The sequence below is a fragment of the Raphanus sativus genome, chromosome 9, assembly GCF_000801105.2.
Source record: "Raphanus sativus cultivar WK10039 chromosome 9, ASM80110v3, whole genome shotgun sequence".
In the NCBI taxonomy this organism is placed as follows: domain Eukaryota; kingdom Viridiplantae; phylum Streptophyta; class Magnoliopsida; order Brassicales; family Brassicaceae; genus Raphanus; species Raphanus sativus.
In genome coordinates this window covers 29,924,926-29,949,802 of record NC_079519.1, presented here as the reverse complement: position 1 = coordinate 29,949,802, position 24,877 = coordinate 29,924,926, and the positions used below count along the sequence as shown (strand labels likewise).

Sequence of the window (24,877 nt, the reverse complement as noted above, 5' to 3'; positions counted from 1 at the left end):
GATTTTAAGAAGCAATTGTGGCACAGATTTTTAAATATTTGAGTCCCACATATTATTATATTAATTTTTTGTTAAGGATTTGTTGTTAAGGGTTTATTGTTGTGGGTGCTCTTATAAGTTATAATCTACAAAACAAGGTGGAGCAATCTAAATGATTTGCAGCTGACATAAGCCACATCCAAAAAATAGTAAACTATATACAAAAGTATCTTTCTTTTTGACAAGGTTCCAAACTTTTTTTAGAAAATAGAATCACCAGTGTTAAAAAAATATATACAAAAGTATCTCATTTATTAAACAAAAATCCTTTCTTCTTTCCTTTCTTTCTCTGCAGAGCCTGCAACCAATCAGCAAAATAAAAACAAAAAGTAAGTAACGTTTGCTTATATCTACTCAGTTGTGGCTGATTATTTTTTATTGTCTTCTAGAGATAAAAGAAATGTATTTACCCTCATGGTAAATAATCTCAGGGTGAGTACTATTGCATCTCTCGAGCTGCCAAAGCCACCAAAAATATCAGTATCTTATAATGGGATATGAAACAGAGATAGAATGAACAATAGGAACACACAAGACTTTAAACTAGAATCTTTTTTTTTTGGTCTATGTCCGATTTTTGTAAGAAAGCTGAGTTCTACTTACCAGCAAAGATCTGCTGATCCATGATCTCCTCGTAAGGTATACTCACTACCATCAGAACCAGTTATAACAAATGCTTCAGGCTGCCCAAATGGGATTGTTACCTAGTGAGGCATCATAAAAAGGATGTTAATATTAACATAACGACATTGAGAAAAAAAAGACAGAAACAAATAAAGGCAGCAGTAAGTCTTACAGCAGTTGAAGATGAGAATTTTTCTGCAACCATGATATCGTTACTACACTTGATACTGTAACCTTCTCTCTTAATAGATAACATAGCTTCTTCCCATATATTCAAGAAACCAGTCTGTTCAAAGCCACATGCATATGAAGTATTAATCCAAAGAATACATATAGCCCAAGCAGAGGAGTTGGAATAGAAAATGTTAATACCGAAACAGAAACTTTGTATGAAGCATGGCCAATATGAAGAGTCTTCTCTATATGACTCTGCATCTCTGGATCTGTGAAAACAAACAAGGGTTACTGCTACCTATCTCTATGTCCAAGAATGACTCAGAACCACTGATGTATAAACTTACGGCAAGCTATCTTCCTATTTTCATTGGCAAAGACCTTGACAAGCTCCCCCTGAAATCAGAAAGTAAAGCTAAGTCTGTAGGCTACAGTAGTCTGTAAGCACACACCCAAAAAAGCAGCAGAAAGACACTAACCTTGCGGTTCCTGTCATCTAAAGGCTGAACTTCAATAGCAAGATATAAATCAACATCATCAGCAGTGACAAGATACTTTGGCTGCTTTGCTCCTGCATAAAAAAAAGTTCTGTCAGCAACTAAATTTTTATATTCATGTAAATATGGTCAGTAGGAGGGGAAATGCACCTTCAATGTAATTCACAGATCCATCTTCTAGATGACATACCCACTGCAAAATTTTATGAAGAGAAAGATTTAGATACAACTTAACATAAAATAAGAAAGCACATTTGTTTTGTCTTTCCTATGTACCTCAAAATTACAACTTGTTGTTCCATTAACAGAGTAACCACAAGCCTGAAGCTCATGTCCAGGATAAGGTTCTCCTGAAATTTGTAGGTCTTCTATAGCTGGTAACGGGTCATAACCGTCTTCACCTGTCGACAATGGTTACAAAATATTGAGACAGGTGAAGAAAGACCGTAAAAGGAATTATTAATATTGCCATTATGATTAATTAATCCTTACCCTCCTCGGATGAGGAAGAAGGTTCTTCAAGAACGGGTGACAGAAGAGGAGAACTTGAGGAGCTAGGAACATCAAACGCAGGCACATATGGTTGACTTTTGGTATTATCCGACTCTCCTTCTGCATCGTCCATCGCTATCTTGCTGAGAGGCTCACGAAACTGAACATGCTTAGTTGGAGTTTCATCTGCTTGCTTCCAACCACGAGATCCATCTTCACTAGTACCTGGTTGTTGCTGAGGCATCTCAAAAGCTGGAGAGTGACTGGTACACACATAAACACACATTCAATCATCTAAACTGTTCAGTAAAGCATATACAACCAGGAGAACACTAAGAAGCTACAAAATTGATTATGTAGTCATAACAACACCTTATTTGGTCTATGACTAATCTGATTCTTTTGAGAAGTGAGATTATCAAATCGCCTAGAGGGGACATGAATTTATAAAAAACTAAGCATAGTAAAAACTTTGAAAATTCAACGTGCAGAGAGAGGGATATTAAGAATAATTTGGCCTATAACAAAGAAGTTTCAGGGTCAGCACAAAGATTCAAGAGTCAAGATTAACTGCCAAATTTAATATAATGACTTTCAGGGTGTTTTATAAGTCAATAGACAATAGTCATCGCTAAGATGAGTCAAATGACTTTTAATTTTTTTAATAGAAAATAACAAACAAAGTTTAGCAATCTATGCAGTGGAAAAAACTCACCCGTTCACTAGAGGTGAAAACCTTCTAGAATTATCAAAATTGAAACTACTCCTAGTTGAGCTACCTGGCTCATCATCTTGCTGCCAGCGCTTAGAATCCCAGTCCATAGCTGTTTGATCGTATAGAGAATCCTTCGTCTGGTGAAAAAAACACGAAGTAAATTTAAGACTCAGTTTCATTCAAAAGCTTACGATATAAACACTGAGGGATATGAAAGTACTGAGTGTGTTAACGCTACACCAGCTGCAGACAAAGGGAAATCATTTGAGTGGTTCACATCTGACTGCCAAGGTGCTAACTGATATTCGGACTCCTTTAACTTTGTCTAGTGCATAGAAAAGAATAAGAAAGAATGATCTATCAAAGGTCAGTGCAACTGCAAATGAAGCAGACACGGAAACAGTAAACATACCTCAGTAAGAAGGAGCTTCTCTTGTAGATGCTTAAATATAACCTGAACACAAATGACCATATGTATAAATATCATTCTCTAATGCCAACGAAACACCTCAAAAACTAATAGGTTACAGCATACTGTTTAGAAGTCAAAGATACAAGCTAAAGATGTAGTAGACAAACACATAAATGTTACAGATTCCGACACAGATATGATAGAAAGACAAAAAGATAACAAGAGACAGCACTTTAGATACTAGAACTGACCTTCACATTGCTAACAATAGACTGTGCATCAGAAACCTGTGGTTGCAGAGAATACTCTGAGAGAAGAGGTAACAAGTATGATACAAATGTAGATTTCTCTTGCTGTGTAGCCTTTAGGGAAAAAAAACAGAAAGTCAGATTCGCTTCAACTTAAAAAGTTCTATATACCAAGTTACACTATGAAGTGGTCCAAAAATTTGAAGACAATGAGGTGCCAGAGGCAAATCCTAGTTTGCAAATTCAATCATTCACAGTGTTCACCCTAAAGATAATAGAAATGAAGACGATACAAGATGATAGTACCTGTAAGGCATATGTTAGGCGGATGTTTTCCTCAATTATTTCTTGTCTGTAAGAGAGAGCTTTTGATGCAGCCTCAACAAAATCTTCTTGCTGTTGATCTAATGCCTGTGTTACAACAGCAAAATAAATAAATAAATTTGACCGCCCAAACAACTTCCAAAATGAAAAGTTTCAGTACATGAAGAATTAAACAGGTAAGGAGGAAAAGACCAAACCTGACGCATGTAGGCAATTCGCTTTTCCAGAACATATTTTTCATTGCGAGTTTGAGCTTCCTAAAAAGAAGCCTATAATGTAAGTCACATGCTTTCACATAAAAAAAAAAAAGAATGAACCAAAGGAAAGCAAAAAAAGCTAAAGATCTGATTATGTCATTTACTGTTATGCTCACTTAAAGAGGGCAAAAAACTAGAGAGTAACCATATGCATCAAATATAATCCAAACTCGACCTTAACAGAACAGTCAGTAAGGTATCTCCTCAACTACACAGTAAGTAACATAGAGGCCCAACTAGAATAAGATTTCCCATGTCTAGCTGCAGGACTCACCTTAACAGAACAGTCGGTAAGGTATCTCCTCAACTTCAGAATTTGTTGTTCGTTTTCCTTGACCTTGTGAATCAGGTCCTGAATAGGTTACATAGTCAGGAAAATAATATTTTTCATTTACACAAAAGAAAAAAAAAACAAGACGTAGCAAGAGTGATGATGGAGACACCTGCTTCCAAGCATTGCCCGAATCATTTACTTCTCCAACCGGCATAAACCCATGAGCAGATGAATTGAAATGTGTAACATGCGCTGCTCCTTCCAACTGCGTTCTATCAGAAACCGGATTTTGAGAATTACACGTTTGAGTTCACGGGCCATAAGATCTACGAGTAAATTCACAAGAGAGGTAGTTTTGAGTTCTGAGTACCTCATAAGAGAGGGACTAGCAACATCTATAGCTCCTTTGACAACGCCATTAACCATATTTTGCTCAGAGGGGCTTTTCAAACGATTATTCACAGTAGCTTCTTCGCCGTTAGAATTCACAAGGGGGTGGTGAACGACCATCATGCCTGATGAATCAGCATCTGAAGCTTTGATCACAGTCTCCTCCCGTTCAACTGGCTGGTGAACCAAGCGAGAGACGGTAGTAGTAGTATTTGAGTGATCTCCAAGATTAGATGCTTGTTGTAGCAAGGATCCATCTGATTTCTAGGCAAAAGATGGAGAGAACAATAAGCAAAACTGTCATGTAAAATCACAAATCTAACTAAAAGGAAAAAAGTACTTGTTCTTTAAACCAAAGTACTTACATATGTAGCAAGCTCCAAAGTACTTTTCTCAAGTTCAGCCTTTAAACGGCTATTCTCATCTACCTGCTTAGAGAAAGAACACTGTCTTAGATGCCCCAAAAAACTGAGTCAATTCCAAACAGAAACACATAGATAGAGAGAGAGAGAGAGAGAGAAGGAGAGAGCAGACCTGCTGCTTGATGGTGGTTTCAGCAGCTTCAACAGCTTTGATGACCCGCAACAAGTTATCATTTTTAAAGTCTTCCTCCTTCAAACGAGAAGAATCTTCAATACCCACTTGACAAAATCTCTCGGCAAGTAGTCTCTCCTCATCATGCCCGTTCTCCATCCCCATCCCTCTTGCTCCAAGCTAAACTAAACTAGGAGTCTACTTTCCCTCTCCTCCTGCTCTTTCTTAATGCTCATGGTATTATCTATACGCGTTTAAGTAACCAATCTCACAACGTATAAAACAGGAAAAAAAAACGTAAAGACAAAAGAGGAGAAAATCCGAGTACGGAAATTTCAAAGGAAAAAGAAGGAAAATGAGAGTGTTGATAATCACGCGGTAACGAAAAGACAAAAGAGAAAAAGTTCATGTTGGATTGGGACAAGAAAGGAGGAAACTTTCCTCCTCTCTCTCCCCCCTCCCTCACTCTTGTCATCGTCTTCTCCAATCAATCTCCCTCTCTGTGTCTCTGTCAGTTTTTAATTCGGACTGTGCTGACCTTTGACTTTTTAGTACATTTGTCAAAAAATAATCATTTCTTTTTAGTTGCACATAATAATATATAATGGGTTTGTAAGTAAATAACTATTTTGTGTCGGTCAAATAAGGGAAACTGATGAAGACCTAGGTTGCATGGAAGCTTCAACGGACGTACGCTTCCCGCTTTGGAATCGGAATCGGAATCGGAAGCTTGCGGAAGCTTGCGGAAACTCGCTTCCAAGGCGTTTCTAAAATATTCTCTTTAAATATCTTTTGGAAGCTTACGGTTCTATTTTGGAATCACGTTTCCAATTTTTAAGACACAATGGTATAAATCAATAAAAATATAAAATCATAGTTTTTAATTTATATAAAATCCAAAATTTAATAATAATGAAATAGAGAGAATCGAAATATACAAACTCTAAAATTAATATTATAAATTATCCTTTTGTATTAAGGTTTTTATTAAAGATATATAATATATTAAAATATATTTTTCAATTATTTATGAAGTAATAAAAATAATTAATATAATAATTTATTTAAACTTATTTTATGTGTGTGTTTCAAAGCTTTAATACGAAATCATTTGAAAATTATTATAAATGAATAAGTGATTTATTTTAAATTTAAATCATATAATATTTAGTTTTAGATTTTATAAAATTTTATTATATTTTAATATATATATATATATATATATATATATATAGACAGATAGATACACGCTTCCAACACGTATCCGCTTCCTAATTTTTTGAAAAATCTCGCTTCCACGTTTCGATACGTTTCCGATTCCACGTTTCCGTTTCCGTTTCCATGTATTCAGTTTGATTTTATGATGCAAAACTTCTTGGATCCAGGTGTCTTTTATAGTGAGAAATATGAGGATCATGCAATCTAGATTCATTGTTACTTAGCAAGTCATCAGTCCCGTTTGATCTTTGGATATGTGAACAAAAAAATTGTTGGATTATAAAAAGCTCAGGTTTGCTGATAGAACATCTAGGCTAGGGCCAGGGAAATAACATGGTGTTTTAACTTCTATTGTTTGTGTTAAGGTCGATCGATCGTCCATGTAATGTGACTTTCTTTCTAGTGAAATGACTTAAATGACATTGCAACAGTGAGCTAAAACGTATAAGGGAAATAACATGGTGTTTTTTTTTTGTTTTTACTTCGTTCATGTTTTTTTTTACTTCATGCATGTTCATTATATTTCATTCGCGTAAACACTTATACGTTTAGATTATATATGTAAATCTTATATTTATAACAGATTATTTAAAACATAACATATATGAAGACCATTATAGAATATATACGACGAACATTAGGACCACCCCGGTTTATGGGCAATCGATATGTTGCCTGCCTTGTAGGCAGATGTTTTCAAACAATCCCACCGGGTAGTATCCACCATAGAGTTTGATGTCGCTGAACAGAAGGGTCAGACAATCGGTGCCCTCGTCGTTAAGGTATCCGCTATACGGACATGCAAGCTTCTTGAAGGCAAGACAACATTTTTGGGGTGGGTAGAGGGGACCTTTGCATCGGCTTCTTATGATCTTGTAGTTCAGATTCTGAAAGTCAATTGGACATCAAAATTTTTCGGTCTGAAGCAGCACGTTTCTTGATGAATACACGGTGTAAACACCATCTGAGATGAAAAGCGAGAGCAGGAGAAACAAGGGAAGAGAACTATAGAGGAGTTTGATGATCAGCTTCATGATTCTCTTGTGGTGGTTGAAGAAGTACGAAGAGACATCTGATGTATAAAGACACTGGAGTGAGTGTGTGAACAGACCCAAACCAAGTTCGTATGGGCCATAGATGGGTCTGCTGTATTGCCTGCACAGAAGTTCCAGGCGTGCTGAGAACTTCCCATAAAAGGAAAACACAGATTATAAGTTGACTGAAATTATGTTTTGGATTTGTTTCTTTCTTGGACGAGATAATAATATCAACGTCATCTAACAAACTCCATCTTGTCCACTCTACTTTTTGATCACATCCCATCTAAAGTACTTGTGAAGATGGTAAGTTAATATATACCAACAACCGAAGACTTTTTTTTAATTTGACAAAACAGCAGAAGATTTGTTTAATTAAATAAAGAAAATATATCTTTCTTGACTGTCCTATGTTTATTTCTATAAACCGCATCTAATAAACTAAAGCTTATACACTCTAATTTTGATCCCATTCCACCTAAGTTGTGAATATGTGTAAATAAAATACCAACAACAGAAGATTGTTTCTACATACTTTCTTGTATTGTGTATATGGATAATAATCATAAAATATAACTAAAATAAAGGTCAACATCAATTCTTATTTATTTACTTTTTTGTAATGAAAAATACACATAATGCAATTATCATTACTTCATTCGCGTAAACACTTCTACGTTGAGATTATGTATGTCGATCTTATATCTATAAGGATTTTTTGAAAACATAACATATATTTATGTTTATTATTTCATTGGCGTAAACATTTGTACGTTGAGAACTTGAGATTATGGTATGTCAATCTTATATATTTATAACAAAGTTTTCAAAACATAACATATATGAAGACCATTAAAAAACATAAAATATATGAAGAAAATTAACATTATTCATGCTTGACCCGGGCAATCGAGATGTTGTTTGCCTTGTAGACAGTAGCTTGAAAACAGTCCAACCGGGTATCGACCATAGAGTCTGATGTTGCTGAGCATAAGGGTTAGACAATCGGTGCTCTCGTCGTTTACGAGGTTTCTGTATGGACACGCGAAGTCCCTGAAGGCAGCACAACATTCCACGTGTGGGAAATGGGGACCTTTGCATCGGCTGTTTATAATGATCGTGTAGTTCATAAACTTAAAGTTTATTGGACATGGAGTTTTTCCGGCCTGAAGCAGGTTTCTTGATGAATACACGGTGTAAACGCCATCTGAGATGAAAACTGAGAGTAGAAGAAACAAGGAAAGAGAGCTAGAGAGGAATTTGATGAGATTCATGATTCTCTTGTGGTTGAAGAAGTGGGAAGAGACCCTCTGATATATAAAGACACTGTGAGTTGAACACTGAACAGAACCAGACCAAGTTCGTATGGGCCAAAGATGGGCCTATCTATCAAACTCCAGCTTATCCACTCTACTTTTGAAAGTAAATAAATACCAACAGCAAAAGATTTGTTTCCACACGTTGGATAATCATAAAATATTCTATAGTATCAAAAAAGTCAGAGGTCAACATCAATTCTCATTTTGGTGCATCTTTTATAAATATAGACAGAGATACTGCTTTTTTATACTCTCTATTCACACTCTTTTTAATTTTGTAGCTATCTCTTCCGACCCAAACAAACAAAGGAAAAGAAAAGTGATGCATAATGGTGATGGAGTTTGAGAAGAAGAAGACGAAGCTAATAAGAAGCATGTTATGGAGAATCATAGAAGCGATCAAGAAGATGAAAGACAAGAAAAAGAAACAGATCAGTCTCAACTACGATCCTATTAGTTATTCTCTTAACTTTGACTCTCGTTAAACCTCAAAGCATGTATGCTATGTATATGACTCTGTTTAGGTTTGTTGTTTATGCTATGTATAATTGTATAAATGTATTAGGTTGTATTAACAGCCTGATTGTCTACCTCAATGCTAAACTTTTAGTGTGTGATATATCAATTATATATATTTTTTTTACTTTTCTGTATCGTTATTGAATCCATTATTATTATACATCCTCAAACATAAAACATATTAAGTAAATAAAAATAAAAATGATTATTTTCATGTGAGAAACCCCCAAAAATATTTAGAAAAACTACTAAAACACTTGTCAGTTTAACTACTAGCTGATGATTTTTTTTAAATATACATTACTCCTTTTGATTTTTAAAAACATAAGTTTCGGAAATTGAAATGAGTTAAACAATAACAATGCTCTTATATACTCTACATATATAATGGGCTGGACCATGATTTGTGTCTTAGTTGATTCTTCAAGACCCAAGACCAATTTAAGATACTATTGTACTCGAAACATCTAGCAATTAAATGGGCCTTTCATTTCCATCGCTTATACAAAAAAACCAACGGTGGATTAGATCGCCAGCTCATAGATCCGTGTCAAAAAAGCACAAAACAATAATTGCTTTTTCGCGGGAAAAACGAGTTTCGTGTTCCCACTCTTTCTTCTCACTGCTTCTTCCTCTGAAACTGTCCCCCCTCCCCTCATCGAAACGAACGAATATTCTCCGGTGAGAAAAAAGAAAAAGTATTGCAACAGAGTTTATTTTTTTTCTTCTCTCGTAACCGATCGTAGAAACGAAAGAGATGGCCGGTGGTGGTGGATCGTCGAAATCAAACGCACCGAAGCAGAGGAAGAGAGTCGAAGCCGAGACGAAAGATGAATCCACCACAAGCAACAGCAACATCAATACCTTGCTACGCGCTAAAGATGGCAGCGCCTTCGCTCGATGGTACTGATACTTCTGATTCCGATCTCCTTAGGGTTTGATTTGGGGGATTGATTTTCTAGGGTTTCTCATAGGGTTTTGTGGATTTTTATTCGATTTTTTTTTTTGTTTTGGCAGTGAAGGATGTAGCAAGAACGTAGCTGTTGCGCTTATAAGCATGCACAATTGCAGCCTCGACGCTAAGATTCGAGTCAATCTCGGTGAGTGTTTGATCGTCTCTCGTAGGTGACTTGAGTTTGTTGTGATTAAGCTTATCTGTTTTTTTTTCTTTATCAGACGCGCAAGTTGTTGAGATGAAAGCTGAGGCGAAGAAGAAGAAACTTGTAGAGAGGTAAGTTATAACACTCGTTAGACTTACTTACTTCTTCTTCTTGTATATGATGATATTGAGTTCGTTCCTTCCTTCTTGGTATTGTTTTTGGATTCTTCAGGAAGAAGTCAACATCTGATGAACCTAAGGCGAAGAGAGTCAGGAAGGGCAAGGATGAGAAGAAGAGCTCTGCCTCTAACAACAAGCCCAAGCGTCCTCTTACTGCTTTCTTCATTTTCATGTAATCTTCATCCTTGCTTGGTCCTCTCTCTCGCTGGTGCTTATGAATTGTTAGGGGGTGATGCTGACATTGTCTTTCAATTTTGCAGGAGTGATTTCCGCAAAACTTTCAAAGAAGAGAATCCTTCTTCTAGCGTCAAGGATGTAAGTTGTGTAACAAAGTTTGTTACTTTACATGAATTTGTATGCTAGTGTTTATGAAGATTTTAATACACTATACATTCTATATGATCGTAGGTCGTAACCAAGTTTGTTACTTTACATGATTAGTATGCTAGTGTTTATGATGATTTAGTAGAATATGCTTTCTTTATGATTGTAGGTTGCAAAGCAAGGTGGTGAAAAGTGGAAGTCTTTGACTGAGGAAGTGAGTTGCTCTGTCCTTTGTTTCTTCCCATGGTGATTTGCTTATTGTGATCTTACTCTGTTTGTATCTTTGATCGGTTAGGAAAAGAAAGTTTATTTGGATAAGGCTGCTGAACTAAAGGCAGAGTACAACAAGTCACTGGAGAGCAATGATGCCGATGAGGAAGTATGTTTTTCGTCGTTAATTGTTTTGTCTGTACATTTCTCTCACTATAAACATGGAATCTTGAATCTTAAGTTGATATGATAGACTTTTTCAGGAAGAGGATGAGGAGGAGGAGAAGCAATCAGATGATGATGATGCTGAAGAGAAACAAGCTGACGAGGCTTTAGGGTCTAAGGAGAATGAAGATGTGAACAAAGAATCTGAAGGTAAAGAAGAAGAGGAAGAAGAGATTTTGGATGACTACTAGATATCTTAATCTCTCTTTTGGGTCTGATCTCAGCTATCTATCCATCGGTGATGGTTCATTGTATATTTTTAACCTCTGTTTTTCGTTAAACTAGTTATCTGAAGGTATAGTTGTGAGCGAGGAAAGTTTTGCGTAGCTCACTGAATGGTAGTTCCTTTTGTTTAGACAAGTATTGAAGTTTATGTTTAATTAATTCTGGGTTCTGTTGACTGAATCAAAGTGATAAATAGTTTTATTAGGTGGAAGCAGAAATATACAAGCAAAGATTAAACAATTGAAGTAAGAAATCGAGTAAAAGACAAATATAAGATATCATCTATTTTTTTCAAGAATTACGTAAAGTGATAGGATTAAAGATCAAGACTGGCCACCTTAAAATGTGTGTTTGTTTTCACTTCATTGTCTTCCTGCAAAGTGGTACTTTGTGATTGGCCAAGTACTTGTAATTTTGTAATTACTAATTAAATGATATTACAACTACTGTATTAACATCAAAACTATTAGGAACTTTTGGATGGCAAATTGCATCTCATACCTTTATATTTTCTAATGTATATACATCTATCAAATAATAAAAAATGTGAAACTCAAAGAAGAGGTTAAAAAAGCATTCCAACAGCAACTTTAGTTAAACCAGGTAAATCAACGAGGGTAAGAGTTAGAAGCGTCTCATTGTGTTCTAGAATGTTGGTCTCTGTGTGGTTCGGTACGGTCTGGTTTTAACTTTAGCAAAAGGTTTACTCTTGTGGATTTGCTTTTACAATTTTGGTTTTATTAGCTGGGCTGGTCTACAAAAAAAAATTAAGAGCTGGAGACTGGACATTATTGAAGCCCATATAATGCCCATATGACCTAAAGTCAAAGCTAGGGTTGTCTCATATAAATAGCGTTAACTTTTTCCGACCAAAGTATAAGGGTTGGCTTCCAACTATGCTTTCCTCTATCTTCTAAACTGCCTCCTCCAATGATGATCTCAATTGGAATATATGGAGGCAATTTTTTTTTTAACGTTTTAATTCTATTCCTCCTTTTAATCTTGTTTCTTGTACTAACCCCAGATCTGATGTTCTGATTTCGCCTCCGATGATGATCTTAATTCGAATCTATGGAGGTAACGTTTTTATTCTCTTCCTTTTTTATACATGATTCATTGTTCAGGAAGTTTATCATTCTTGTTATACTTAGATCTGATGAAAGTCAAGACTTTCGATGAAGATTAGCCAATTTTTAACGTTTTAATTCTCTTCCTTCTTATTTATTGAATCAAATATTGGTATCATCGTTCAGGAAGTCTAGATTCTTGTTATACTTGAATCTGAGACTTTCGATGAAGATCAGCCAATTTTTTTGACGATTTAATTCTCTTCATTCCTGTTTTTAAATCGAGATCGAGGTTTTCTTTACTTAGAAGTCTATCCTTCTAGTTATACTTTAATCTAGTTATACTTTAATCTGATGAATGAAGATTAACCAATTTTTTACGTTTTAACTCTTCCTTCTTGTTTTTAACTCGAGTTTTGGGTATTTCGTTTCGATATTAAATTTTCACAATGCCATTGGGCTTTTGTTATGGCTCAGTGTCTTTGGTCTAAATGGGCTTATTATCTAAGCCTTCCCGCCCAATTGATTCTCGCAACGTTAATATCCCCTTAGAGGTATGGCCGCCGCCATTATATAAGAGAGATCTTAGGTTTTTTATCAACTCTATCGTTTTGCGAACACTGATGAAATAATTGAAATGTCGTCTCACAGTGGTAGATCTGATACTCACGCTCACGGGAACAATGAATCCGACTCTGAAGGTAATCATCTGAATCTAATTTTGCGTTTCTTAATCGAATCTATTCTGAGCTCTATCTCATGTTAACCTTCGATTTTACCAGGAGAATCTCAAGGACAAGTAGCCCAATCTCTTGCTATACCCGAAGGTAATCATCTGAATCGGATTGGCTTTTCTTGATACAGATCTTCCGATCGCATTTCTCTAGGTTGAATTCTATCTTGTTTATGATTCCGATCAGGACCTGAAGAGCAGCTCGTGGATCAAGAACAAGTTGCTCAATCTCATTCTCATGTTAACCCTGAAGGTAATCATCTGAAGTGGATCTGCTTTTCTTAAAGACTTGACTCTCTATAGGCCTCCCTCGCGTTACCTTATTCTATCTTCTTTTTGGTTCCGATCAGGACCTGAAGAGCAGCTCGTGGCTCAATTCCCAAGTCCAACAGATGAGATTTTACCAGGAGGTATTTAAACAACCGACTCTGTATGTTTCTGATTGATTGTTTAATGTGATTTTTGCCACTTGAAGCTGGTCGAAGGATAGAGTTCGTACCAGCTGAAGAGAATGATAACCTCAACGAAACTTTACCACCTGGCCTCTGGATTAATCCTCTCTGTCTACTCGCTCCACCTCCACCTCCGGGAGAACTCTTGCCACCTCCTCCACCTCCGGGAGAACTCTTGCCACCTCCTCCTCCTCCGGGAGAACTCTTGCCACCTCCTCCTCCTCCGGGAGAACTCTTGCCTCCTCCTCCTCCTCCGGGAGAACTCTTGCCTCCTCCTCCTCCTCCGGGAGAACTCTTGCCACCTCCTCAAGCGCAACCAAAACTTTCTCGTACAGGTCGTCGACTCTTGCCATCCTTTTATGAATCTGTTTATCTTTTCTGGATATACACTGTGCTTGTCCAGTTTTTTAATTGGTTGTGAGTTTTATTTATGAGTTTGAATGCCTTCGTTTCTAGGTGTCATTTTTAAATTTCCTTTAACATCTGTGGAACTTTATAACGGAGAGTGGGGGATGAAGTTTTATGTCACGGGTGGCTTTGCAAGGTCTAATTCTATGGATCCTCAACCTGAATTTGATGATCTTATATACATTCAAGCGCCCGAGCTTGTCTCGTTCCCTTTAGGTGGACGAGTGATGGTGTCGTGTGGTGGTCTTGTGTTTACTGAAGGCCGTCCTCCTATGCCTGCTCCAGATGGATGTGAAATTGTGGTTTTTCCTGGATGTCTTGGCGTATTCCGCCTTCCGGGCGATGATGTGTTCGATGAGCCCTACTCTGAGTACTCATGTTCGTTTGGAGTCTTGAAGATATATAATCCCAGGATGTAATAAGTGATGGGCGATGACTTGTTGTCTTTTTCAGCATGATGTTTCTTGTTATACAACCTCTAGCCTTTCAACATTATATTCTGCGTTTGATTCAGATAATAGGAAAAGGCCTTCCTTTTTTTTTTATGAGATTATCAAAATTGTTACTTCCTCTCTTGATTTTCTGTTAGATATTTTGCAGTTTCAGCCTGCCTACAATATAATTTTGTTTTTACAGTTTTTGGCCCATGATTGCGTTGATTCCGAGAGAAGGAAGTTTTGTGTTGTTATAACAGGGTGCGTATAATTTACTTCATGATTCTTCCAGCAATTTGGAAACTTAAACATTTTTTTCTCAGACCTTGAAGGAATGATTCTTCACTGCGGGAATGAGCCAGGTAGAAGCTACAGACCTGGCAAGTCGAGACTTCTCGAACCATTTGGTTCCAGTTTCCTTTTTTTGCAACAAGCCAGTTCATAGGGAAACTTGGTTTTGTATTCACAACACGTTCTAGTTCACCATACAATTTGTTTTCTTTCTTTACACTAAATTCTGGTTGCTTTATCTGGTCCGTAATTGTTGTTTAATACGATGTGAAAAAATAAAAATTGTTGTTTTAATACTGACTGAAATGCATGCTAATAAACTTAGACAAAAAGCCAAGTTCATCTGGTCCGTACTTGTGCATGCCTGCTGGAAATTACTTCGCACCCAGAATTTTATATAGCCCTCCTCTATGACGTTCAACTTTTGGCAAAGAGGTAATATCATCCTATCCTTTTATTACTGGGTGCTTCTAGTGTCATATACTGTTGTGACTTTACTCTATCAGGGAGTCTTATAAATTCATTAGGTAGTAGTGTGCGCACATCCGTTCAAACCGAAGACAGCATATCTTCCGACCAGCCTATGAGAGCCTTTGTATCTTTGGTGAGTTCGTCATCAGATTATTCCTCCAGTTCATTTTTGTCATCCATACTATGTTTGGAGCCTAAATTGGTGCTCTAACCCCAGAGAGACTATTGATTTCACTGCAGTTTAGATGGCTTTGTATGCTCTGCAGTTTAGATGGCTTATTGTATGCTTTGAAGGATGAGGTATATTACATTCTGACAAATTACTATCATCAAATGTTACTAATCAAATGATTACATGTATATTCCTTCCAAGTAATAGAATTTCATCCTCAAATCAATGCATTCCCATCCCATACACATTCAAATAAATCAAGCAAGGAAACAAAGATATAATCAAATAAAAAAAAGCTAAATGGATACAAGTGACTGTGTCGATTCTCCCAATCCAAAATACTATCAAATGATTACATGTAGATTCATTCCTTCAAAGTAGTAGACTTTCATCCTAAGATGAACAGCTCAAGTCCAAAAAGTTTCTAAATTTGAGTTTCACCAACCCTACAATAGTAGTGTCTTTAACAATCTCATCCAATTCAATCAAAGTTGTGATCTTTTTCATTACCCAACAACTGAATCGAGTTGTGTAATCAGAGACCGCTAATTCCTCGTGGAATCGCATCTCGTCAATCAGTTGTGGGTGCATGAATCAGAAAAGCGACTGGTTTTGGGAAATTTGGTGGAATCTTGGATATCAATGCAGATTGAGGTTTAAATTAGCAAACTACAATAGTTATTGGGCTTTAACGTAATTATGAGAACATAGAGGGTAAAAACGAATATAATACGACATTGGAGCCTCTTTGTAGCAAATTAAGACCACTGAGCCACTGAGGATAACTTTTCATTACGAAAATATTCGAAGTTTGTGAAGACCAGGGCTAATTAATTCGTGAAACTGTTAAATTCTCAACCGGTTGGATACTGGGCCGTTGATTGTGCATTGTGGATATGATAATTGCTATTTTTTTGCTTCAGGAGGAGGCTATAGCAAAGGGAACCGTCGCCGTATGCAGTAAAAAAAAGAAAAGAAAAAAAAGTAGAAAAACGGAAATATTCCAATTTGACAAAGATCATTAAACCTAGTGGGTAATCTTTCTCTGTTTTCTATTTACTACTTATATATATCTCCAAAAAGAGTCCCCGTGAATTAGACATAAGCTATGGTTAAGTATCTGTTGAGAAGACGAGCCTATTTCGTGGCGCCAGAGATTCCTTTTGATCTCATGATCGAGATCCTAACTAGGTTGCCTGCTAAATCGCTTATGAGGTTCAGGTGTGTCTCAAAGCTATGGTCTTGTCTGATCCGGTCTCGATATTTTAGCAACCTTTATCACACGGTTTCATCATCGCGACCGCAACCACTTGGTCTATACATGAGTTTGAATTCGGTGCATTGGGCGAGACACTTGAAGTGTGATTCAATGGAGCTTTGCCACAACCCTGGAAAGTCTGATCTGCTATCATTAAGGTTATCGTCGTCGTCTAGTAATAGTGCTGAATCATCCTTAGAAATAGATTTGAATTTCCCAGGGATGGAAGGACACATGATGTTTGTTCTTCGCGGTCTGATTTTATACACTATTTGCAGAAAAGCATGTATCTATAATCCCGCAACCAGACAAAGGTTAATCTTACCGGCGGTCAAGTCCAACATCTTTGCTCAACAAGTACCTAATAAGCGCGTCTGCAACTTTTTCGGACATGATCCTATTAATGATCAATACAAAATATTATGCATTGTTGTGCTAAACTCAAAACATAGGCTAACCTCCGAGTATTGGGTCTTCGTAGTGGAACCAGGAGGTTTTTGGAAAAGAATTGAGCATGATGATGATCAACCTCGCTTTCCTACAAGACAAGGACCCTGCATCAACGGAGTTATATATTATCTGGCTTCCAGTTTTACCTGTCAAGATAAGGTTTACTGTTTTGACGTTAGGTTTGAAGAGTTTCGTGTGATCCAAGTACCCAGTGAGGTGTCTAAATATGCTTATTCCGTGGGTTTCATAGAGCATGGTGGAAAACCAGCAATTTTTGATTTCACACGTATTAGAGAAACTGGTGTGTCGGAGTTGTGGGTCTTGGAGATGAATGGTGGAACATGGTCGAGGAAGTCTCTGGTTTTGAAGCTTTGTCAGAAACATTTAGTGGATGACGTTAAGATTATGGATTTGAGAGTGCATGATACCGGTCAGAACAATGAGGTTATCTTGGCGTTGCCTAATACTTGTTACCTTCTCTATTATGATCTGATAAAGAATGATTTGAGAAAGGTTGATATCAAAAGAGAAAGTCCACCGGACCAGAGGCTGAACATATATGTCAAGCTCATGGATAAGGGTGAAAACATCATGCCCTTAGAAATTTGATTATCATTACTATTTGTGTTTTGACTGCAATTGTTGTACTATTTATTTTGTAAGTTTTATTTTACTTATGTTGCAAACAAACAGTCGTTGTTCTTCTTTTATTGTTTAATATCATGATAGGACTAGTTTTGTTGATATGGTTGAATTTTTGAAGCTTGAATGCTAATGATCCATGAGTCATATACAATGCATCCAAGTAAAGAATCGGAGAGTCTTTCATCAGAATAATATATAATGCATCGTATGATTTTGAAGTTACATTCCTCACCTCGGTTCTCTCATGATTTTAAAATCAAATTTACCTTTTCTAATTGTGTGTCCTTTGTTTTATTACCTTGTCGATTGTTTTAATTTTGCTAAAAGCCTAAAGTGTTAACTAGAGCATATAGTAGTAACAATCTCGATAGAAGATGAAAGTATATTGCTAAAAACGAATGAATGTTGCCTGATGATGAATCAGGCAAGTTCTTATTATTAAACACACTCATCACTTCTTGAGCCTTTCTTGTCTTATACTCTCTGTTTTCGAAATCCACACAGATCCTCCAAAGAAATCGTCACACTTTATGTTTAATTAGTTCTGGGTTCTGCTGACTGAATCAAATTGATAATAATTTATTTAGGTGGAAACAGAAGTATACAAAGTAGATATTAAAACAATAGAATAGTAAGAAAACGAGAAAAAAAAACAAATAGAAGATATCATCTATTTTTTTCAAGAATTACGTAAAAGTGATAGGACTAAGCTCAATCAAGTCAGCGTTTGGACTGGCCACCTTAAAATGTGTGTTTTGTTTTCACTTCATTGTCTTCCTGCAAGGTGGTAACGGCTTGCCACACAAGCAAAGGTTATGAAGATAAGCAGCTGCAGGAAAAATGTTGAGCGGTCTTCCTTGTGGAATCAATCCGCACAACCCGTTGGCCCTGAAACTCACGTGTTTCATCGCCTTGATGTTCAGCAAGCTATCCGGGATTCTTCCCGTTAATGCATTGATCGAGAGGTCTAGCCAGTTAAGCTGCTCTAACTGTCCTAAACCCTGAGGTATGACTCCCGAAACGTGATTCCTCGAGATGTCTAGTCTCGCGAGTTCAACAAGGTTTGATATTGAACTTGGGATCTGTCCACCGATGTTGTTGCTACCTATGTTGAGTACTTTCAGGTTCAAGCTCTCTGTGAAATCAGGGATCCTCCCTGAGATTTGGTTGTCTGTGAGATGGATCTCTTCCAAGAAACGGCTTGTCTTGTCGTTTAACAGGCTTGAAAGAGAACCAGTCACTAGATTTGAACTTAGATCAACAGAAGAGACTCCTTCAGGCAACTTGAGCTTTGAGAGATCAAACCTGAGCTGGTTCTTTGAGAGCTTCACTCTCTGAAGACTTGTCATGTTAGCGAGAAAAGCTGAAACATCATCACCTGTGAGTAAGTTGTCAGACAAGTCTAGCGAGGTAACATCGTGTGGCCTCGTCAGCTTTGGAAAGCCCCCTCTCAGTTTACAACCAGCTAAGTTAATCTCCGTGAGACGCTTCTCTCTGATCCAGCTTGGAACTGCTCCGAGATTAAGGTTGTTGTAGGAAAGATCAACGGAGAGCAAAGAAGGAAACCCTACAACAGGCAGAGGATCAGAGAAATGGTTTCTCGAGAGATTGAGAGACCAGAGATTCTGAAGTCTTGTGATGGATGATGGTATGTGACCGTTGAACTTGTTGCTGCTCAAGTCAAGGCTAGAGAGAGACTTCAAGTTGCTGACTCGGTCAGAGAGTGGTCCGGAAAGATCATTTCGCTTCAACGACATGTCCTGAAGCTTCCCCAAGGTGTAGACAGAAGCTGGTAGTCCCCCGGAGAGTCTGTTGCTGGAGAGATCAAGAGTTGTTAGCTCCTGAAACTGGCCTATGAAGTCAGGGATTGGTCCGGATAATGCATTGTAGCTGAGGTCAAGAGTCTGAAGCTTGACAAGGTTCTTGAACGTCAGTGGGATTGGACCAGAGAGAGAGTTTCGAGCCAGCATTAACACGGAGAGGCTTCTCAAGCTCCCTAAGCTCGCCGGGACAGCACCGGAGAAACGGTTTCCAGCTAATGAAAGAATCTCCAAGAACGGAAGATGGCCTAAGCAAGAAGGAACGTTCCCTTGGAGTGAATTATCGTCGAGGACGAGCTGAGTGAGACTAGTCAGCTTAGAGAAGCTGTTGGGGATCGAGCCAGCGATGAACTTGGTTCCGGAAATGAACAAAACCTGGAGAGATCCGAGATTCCCCAGGGAAGGTGACAAGGTGCCTTTCATGTAGAGTGTATGCTCGTTCAAGGAGTTTCTCAACACCAAGTTTGTGACTCTCCCGGTGGATGGATTGCATTGGACGCCTTCCCATTCTCCGTTGCAACAGTCTTTACCAACCCATGAAGATAGAACTCCGGTTGTGTCTTTGGTGATGCTTGATTTGAAAGCTAGAAGTGCTGCCCTGTCTTGGCTTGTGCAGATTGTTTGTGATGATGATGTGTGAACAAGAAGTGAAGAAACAAACAAGAGATTCAAAACCCATCTCAGGTTTTGCATTTTTTGGGGTAGATGGTTTTGTGATTGGTTTAACACAAGAATGGTTAAAAATAAGATCTTTTTGAGGAACCTGACAGGAGTTTATCACTTAGACAGGAAGCTGCAAAAAGTTTTTTTTTTCTTTTTTTACTTTAATCAAAGAAAAAACTCTGGGAATTGATGGGATCTGGAAAAATATATCAACCTTTACTTATAGAAGTCGTGAAAAAAAAGAGAATAATTTTATTTTTGTAAATTTACACAAAAGGCCATGAAGAGATTCACATGGAGAATTGTGACCGTTGGATGAATCACGAGTATCCCTATTGTATTTCCGAACGTTGGAGCGCAAAACAGTTTGAATATTGTTTACACTGTTAGCATTTCTTCTTCTCTGGGATGTTCTAGCTCTCAAGAGGGTGCCTTTAATAAAATCATGTGAGTTCGTGATTTATGATACTATTTGTCTCATAATAAAGCTAAACTATACAGTAAAAAATTCAAAAAAGACTGTTAAGTCAGGATTAAATATGTTTGTGCACTGGTCGTTAGGCTCTACTGTGTAGTAAGTGTTTGACAAACAAATGATTCAAACACCAACTATTTGATCTATTGAATTATGTTCATAACTATGTCTTAATGATACTAATAAAACTCAATGCATAAAGATTCTTTTTGTCTGAAAAGGGAGATCCTAATAGACGATAACTAGGTGACTATAGTTCAAATTTCTTGTTGTAAATGATGGTTGGAATAATTAAAATTAACATTCTCAGTTTCTTGAACCAATTTCCCTAAAGTAAACAATTATCCACTAATATAGCATTTTTGATAGAAACTACAAAGTTTATTTGTACCAAAAAGAACTACAGTTTATTTTTGTAAATGATAATAACACAACTCCCATTCTCAACAATTATGTGGTCACAGGAGGGAGCTTTTCATACACCAATAGAAATGCTAGAAAGTATAAATAATGATAAGTGTAATAATCCAATAACAACTTGGTGCATTATTGATAATCTTTTATTTGTTATCATTATCCAATACATCACCTGATTACCTTTTTGTTGAGCATCAAAGTTATTTTAGTCTAGTTTTCATATTTTATCTCTTGATTTCCATAGCATATTTTATAATCTGATTGTACTTTTTAAAATAATTATTTTCAAATATGAAAAGTTCTTCTATTTAATTTTATTAAACATATGATATGGTCCGTGATTACTCGTTACTACTTTAATCATTTAGTATATGTTTCATATTGCTTTTAATAGATATTATATACTCACCATCATCATCAATTTCGTCATGGTTAGAATAAATCTGGTTCTGAAGATCGCGAATCTATAGAATATAAACAAAAATTTGAACGTTATTTGCCGTTATTCGCTGTAAGGCTTTTGGAGTTCATATTGTTTCTAGTTTTCTTTCTATCAAGTGTATTCCAAAAGCGTCAATTACGGCTTTGATGTAAGAACGGTCCATCCATGTAGGACATAACCATGCATTATTTAGCAAAAAAAGGACATAACCATGCATTATATATTATACAAAACACATGTTAAAAAATAATTTGTATAGGAGCATATTTATGTTGGCCATTGATCCAACGACATGTATGTATGCGCCTCAAATGTGGCGGACGGATTAATATCTCCAGATTTACATACTCTATGGACCAGTTATGGCAAAATTTTGATTACAACCAAATGTAACATTAATCTTAACTTCAAAAAATATTAAAAAATATTATTTATAGGTCATATGGTTCTAGGTTTACAAAACTTTTCTTTACTAAAATTAACTTAAGAAGTTAAACAAAAAGTTCACTTAAGAATGTTTATAATCTTGGTGATGAGCAGTGGTTCCCTTGGCGGATCTGATAACCTGGTTGAATCTTTCTACTGACATAAAGAAACAAAAACGATCATACAAAAAAATCAGAGTTTTCGAATGAAACCCAATAGATCATCCTTAACTAAAGTTTCAGGCCCACAAGATTGTATAGGCCGACGAAAGGGCTTATTCGGAAGTTTAACCGTTTGGTTTAGTTCGTGCCATGATACACTAGAACCGACCGGTTTTAGTTCGGTTTTAGTTCGGTTTGATTTGAGACATTAATTAGAAGTTAATACGCATTTATTTATTAACTTCTAATTAATAAACTGCAAAGCGTGGATAGTGAAGAACAAGATCTATCTCACAATAAACGGCGAAGCTTGCACAGGAAGGAAGGAGAAGAGAGGAAGATCTACATGGAAATCACAAAGCACAAAGGAAGACTCGAGAGTGCTCATTTACATGCTGGAAAAGCCTAGGATCCTCCAAATTAAAAGTAAATTTAAATAGAAGGGAAGTGTCAACAGTAAAACTTTTGTTCGGTTATATCTATCTTATTAAAACAGAAACATTACAACTTCTTCTATGTTGATTTTAAAGATGGATCTCTTATATTTAAATTAAATATCATCTCTTATTTATAATACATACCATATACGATTTCCATATATTATTACATGTGGATTTAATACGTACCATTATTAAATGTCGATTTATATACTAAGAATATAATACGTACCATTGCTCTGAAACTAAATCTTACAATTATATTTCAATTATACTTTATTCATCTGTTTGTCCATATTACAATTATATATAATATCTATCTTAATAAAACAGAAACATTTTAACTTCCTCTAGGTGGATTTTAAAGTTGGACATCACATTATTATTCTTAGCCTAACCTTTCATTTAAATGTTTCCTTAGAGAGTTTAATATCAAGCACCTATCATTTAACTCCATCGTAATTAATATTATCCTATCATTTAACTCTACCGTAATTATCATTTAACATCACCTCTTTTTATCTATTCTTTTATTTAACATTAACTTCATCAACTTTCATGTGAATGTAAATCATTTGACTATAATTTAACTCCACCATAAATTATTTACAAAATATCTAAATCATTTGACTATCATTTAACTCCACCGTATATATTATATAATAGTACAAATATAACAACCCTCTCTTTTATTATAATCAAATGAATACAACAAATGTCTCCAATATAAATATTACACGAGTATGAGTTCTTAAAAATATATATATAATAAATAGAAATAAAAATAAATGTTACACATGTTATTAAAAATATATACGAGTCCAAAACATGTCATTGGACATGCCGAGATTTAACTATCTTGATCCAATTATCTCCCAAACCAATGTATTGAATTAACCAAATAATTTAACAACATGTTTCAACCCCATCGGTACTTTTTTGAAACCCAATACTAAAGATATCATAATATTTTTTTTCTTTATGCTCAAATAATGAATATACACTAAATAGAAAGATCAATTTATTCTTTAAAAGTAATCAATTATGGGAAAACCCCTTCACCAAGTTAAAAATATATTCTTATTTCAATAATAGAAACATCAATTCAAACTTTTAAAAAATCGATTATGAGTTTACTATACCTAAAATCTCGGTGGCAATCAAATATTCACAATCAAATTTATAGATTTGAAATATCGTAAATATAGAAAACCCCTTTCTCCAAGATTAATCTATACTATACCAAAAATCTCGGTGTCATGGGATTTTGTATTTATGTATATCTAACTTAATAGCTAACTTGACGTATTTATGGGATTTCAATAACAGAAACATAATTTTTTTTTTAAAATCGATTATGAGTCTACTAGCCTAAAAATAAATTAAAGAAAAGGAAAATAAGATGTAGCTATTTTTTCTCTCTCTTTCCTAGATAATTGTTGTTACTAATAGACTTATTAATTCTATATGGACATGAACATTTTTAATGAAATTTTTCTTTCTTGGGCATAATAGTTATTTTGTCAATAAATATAAAACAAAAAAGATTGTATATTTTTATTGCACTTAAATTTCTAAAAAAAACACATTGTCATTTTTAATTTATTGGATTTTTTGCATGCACATTCAAAATACTATTACTCTAATTAAAAATTGAATCTATAATTGTTTTTGGATTAATACAGATTCATTTAAATTATTTTACTAAATATAAAACATTTACGTATCCGCACGATTAATCTTTCTTGCTATTTTTTTATTTTTTCCCATTAAATTTTCTGTTTATCTATCTTATAATAATTAATAACTATTTTATTAAAATTATAATGGAGACTTCAGTTTTGTTCGTCTAAATCGTATTGGTTAATATTAGATTAGTTTCTCCATCTTATGTCTATATCTATAATATACTATTATGTTAGTCCAAATCGTATTGGTTACTATTAGATTAGTGGTTCACAATACATCTGTAATACACTGTTATTTTAATCCAAATCGTATTGGTTACTATTAGATTAGTGGTTCACAGTACATCTGTAATACACTGTTATTTTAATCCAAATCGTATTAGTTGATATTATATTAATGTTTGCACCATATAATTATATCTCTAATACACCAATAAAAACTATTAATACAAAAAACAGTTTTCATTGTTTTTAAACAATACGTTTTGGACAAAATCGAAATTATATAAAACTACATTATGTGAAATAAAAAAATTCTAAATTGTATTGACTACTATAGAATATATGTTATGTGCTAAAACAAAAATAAAATCCGCGCAGTCGCGCAGGTCATGATCTAGTATCTATTAAG

General features: G+C 35.6%; 4 protein-coding genes across 6 annotated transcripts; 2 read left to right on the top strand and 2 right to left on the bottom strand.

Moving 5' to 3' along the window:
• Window positions 1-140: 140 nt before the first annotated feature.
• On the bottom strand, window positions 141-5,452 carry LOC130499897 (uncharacterized). Its single transcript, XM_056994391.1, has 21 exons — window positions 4,981-5,452; window positions 4,812-4,874; window positions 4,427-4,710; window positions 4,226-4,328; window positions 4,057-4,134; window positions 3,723-3,782; window positions 3,508-3,612; window positions 3,205-3,315; window positions 2,954-2,995; window positions 2,762-2,866; window positions 2,542-2,678; window positions 1,827-2,089; window positions 1,611-1,735; window positions 1,485-1,527; window positions 1,317-1,408; window positions 1,185-1,233; window positions 1,036-1,106; window positions 836-949; window positions 643-743; window positions 450-495; window positions 141-337 (listed from the first exon to the last, which is right to left on the bottom strand). Exons 1-21 carry the CDS (start codon window positions 5,143-5,145, stop codon window positions 287-289), a joined length of 2,208 nt encoding a protein of 735 aa, XP_056850371.1. The 5' UTR covers window positions 5,146-5,452; the 3' UTR covers window positions 141-286.
• A 4,219-nt stretch (window positions 5,453-9,671) lies between these two features.
• LOC108836596 (high mobility group B protein 7) lies at window positions 9,672-11,511 on the top strand. 2 transcript variants are annotated; one of them, XM_018609733.2, is made up of 8 exons: window positions 9,672-9,976; window positions 10,091-10,173; window positions 10,250-10,304; window positions 10,405-10,524; window positions 10,613-10,667; window positions 10,846-10,890; window positions 10,972-11,055; window positions 11,150-11,511. In XM_018609733.2, exons 1-8 carry the CDS (start codon window positions 9,831-9,833, stop codon window positions 11,300-11,302), a joined length of 741 nt encoding a protein of 246 aa, XP_018465235.2. In that variant the 5' UTR covers window positions 9,672-9,830; the 3' UTR covers window positions 11,303-11,511. The 2 variants fall into 2 exon arrangements, with proteins under 2 accessions (XP_018465235.2, XP_056851189.1); XM_056995209.1 differs by having other exon boundaries at window positions 9,673-9,976; window positions 11,140-11,294.
• Window positions 11,512-15,817: 4,306 nt separating this feature from the next.
• Window positions 15,818-17,816, top strand: LOC130500361 (putative F-box protein At5g62660). Of its 2 annotated transcripts, XM_056995343.1 has the most exons (2): window positions 15,818-16,780; window positions 16,901-17,816. In XM_056995343.1, exons 1-2 carry the CDS (start codon window positions 16,473-16,475, stop codon window positions 17,679-17,681), a joined length of 1,089 nt encoding a protein of 362 aa, XP_056851323.1. In that variant the 5' UTR covers window positions 15,818-16,472; the 3' UTR covers window positions 17,682-17,816. The 2 variants fall into 2 exon arrangements, with proteins under 2 accessions (XP_056851323.1, XP_056851322.1); XM_056995342.1 differs by having other exon boundaries at window positions 15,818-17,816.
• A 481-nt stretch (window positions 17,817-18,297) lies between these two features.
• LOC130499560 (LRR receptor-like serine/threonine-protein kinase FLS2) lies at window positions 18,298-20,369 on the bottom strand. Its single transcript, XM_056993735.1, has one exon. It carries the CDS (start codon window positions 20,228-20,230, stop codon window positions 18,479-18,481), a length of 1,752 nt encoding a protein of 583 aa, XP_056849715.1. The 5' UTR covers window positions 20,231-20,369; the 3' UTR covers window positions 18,298-18,478.
• Window positions 20,370-24,877: the final 4,508 nt, after the last annotated feature.

Excerpts from the sequence above, each read along its gene's own strand:
- LOC130499897 (XM_056994391.1), bottom strand. The coding sequence starts at position 5,145 with ATGGGGATGGAGAACGGGCATGATGAGGAGAGACTACTTGCCGAGAGA. Across the intron at positions 4,135-4,225 it reads CGGGCAATGCTTGGAAGCAG|GACCTGATTCACAAGGTCAA; the intron begins GTGTCTCCATCA and ends TAACCTATTCAG. Across the intron at positions 2,679-2,761 it reads GTGTAGCGTTAACACACTCA|ACGAAGGATTCTCTATACGA; the intron begins GTACTTTCATAT and ends TTTTTTCACCAG.
- LOC108836596 (XM_018609733.2), top strand. The coding sequence starts at position 9,831 with ATGGCCGGTGGTGGTGGATCGTCGAAATCAAACGCACCGAAGCAGAGG. Across the intron at positions 9,977-10,090 it reads GGCAGCGCCTTCGCTCGATG|TGAAGGATGTAGCAAGAACG; the intron begins GTACTGATACTT and ends TTGTTTTGGCAG. Across the intron at positions 10,305-10,404 it reads AAGAAGAAACTTGTAGAGAG|GAAGAAGTCAACATCTGATG; the intron begins GTAAGTTATAAC and ends TGGATTCTTCAG.
- LOC130500361 (XM_056995342.1), top strand. The coding sequence starts at position 16,473 with ATGGTTAAGTATCTGTTGAGAAGACGAGCCTATTTCGTGGCGCCAGAG.
- LOC130499560 (XM_056993735.1), bottom strand. The coding sequence starts at position 20,230 with ATGCAAAACCTGAGATGGGTTTTGAATCTCTTGTTTGTTTCTTCACTT.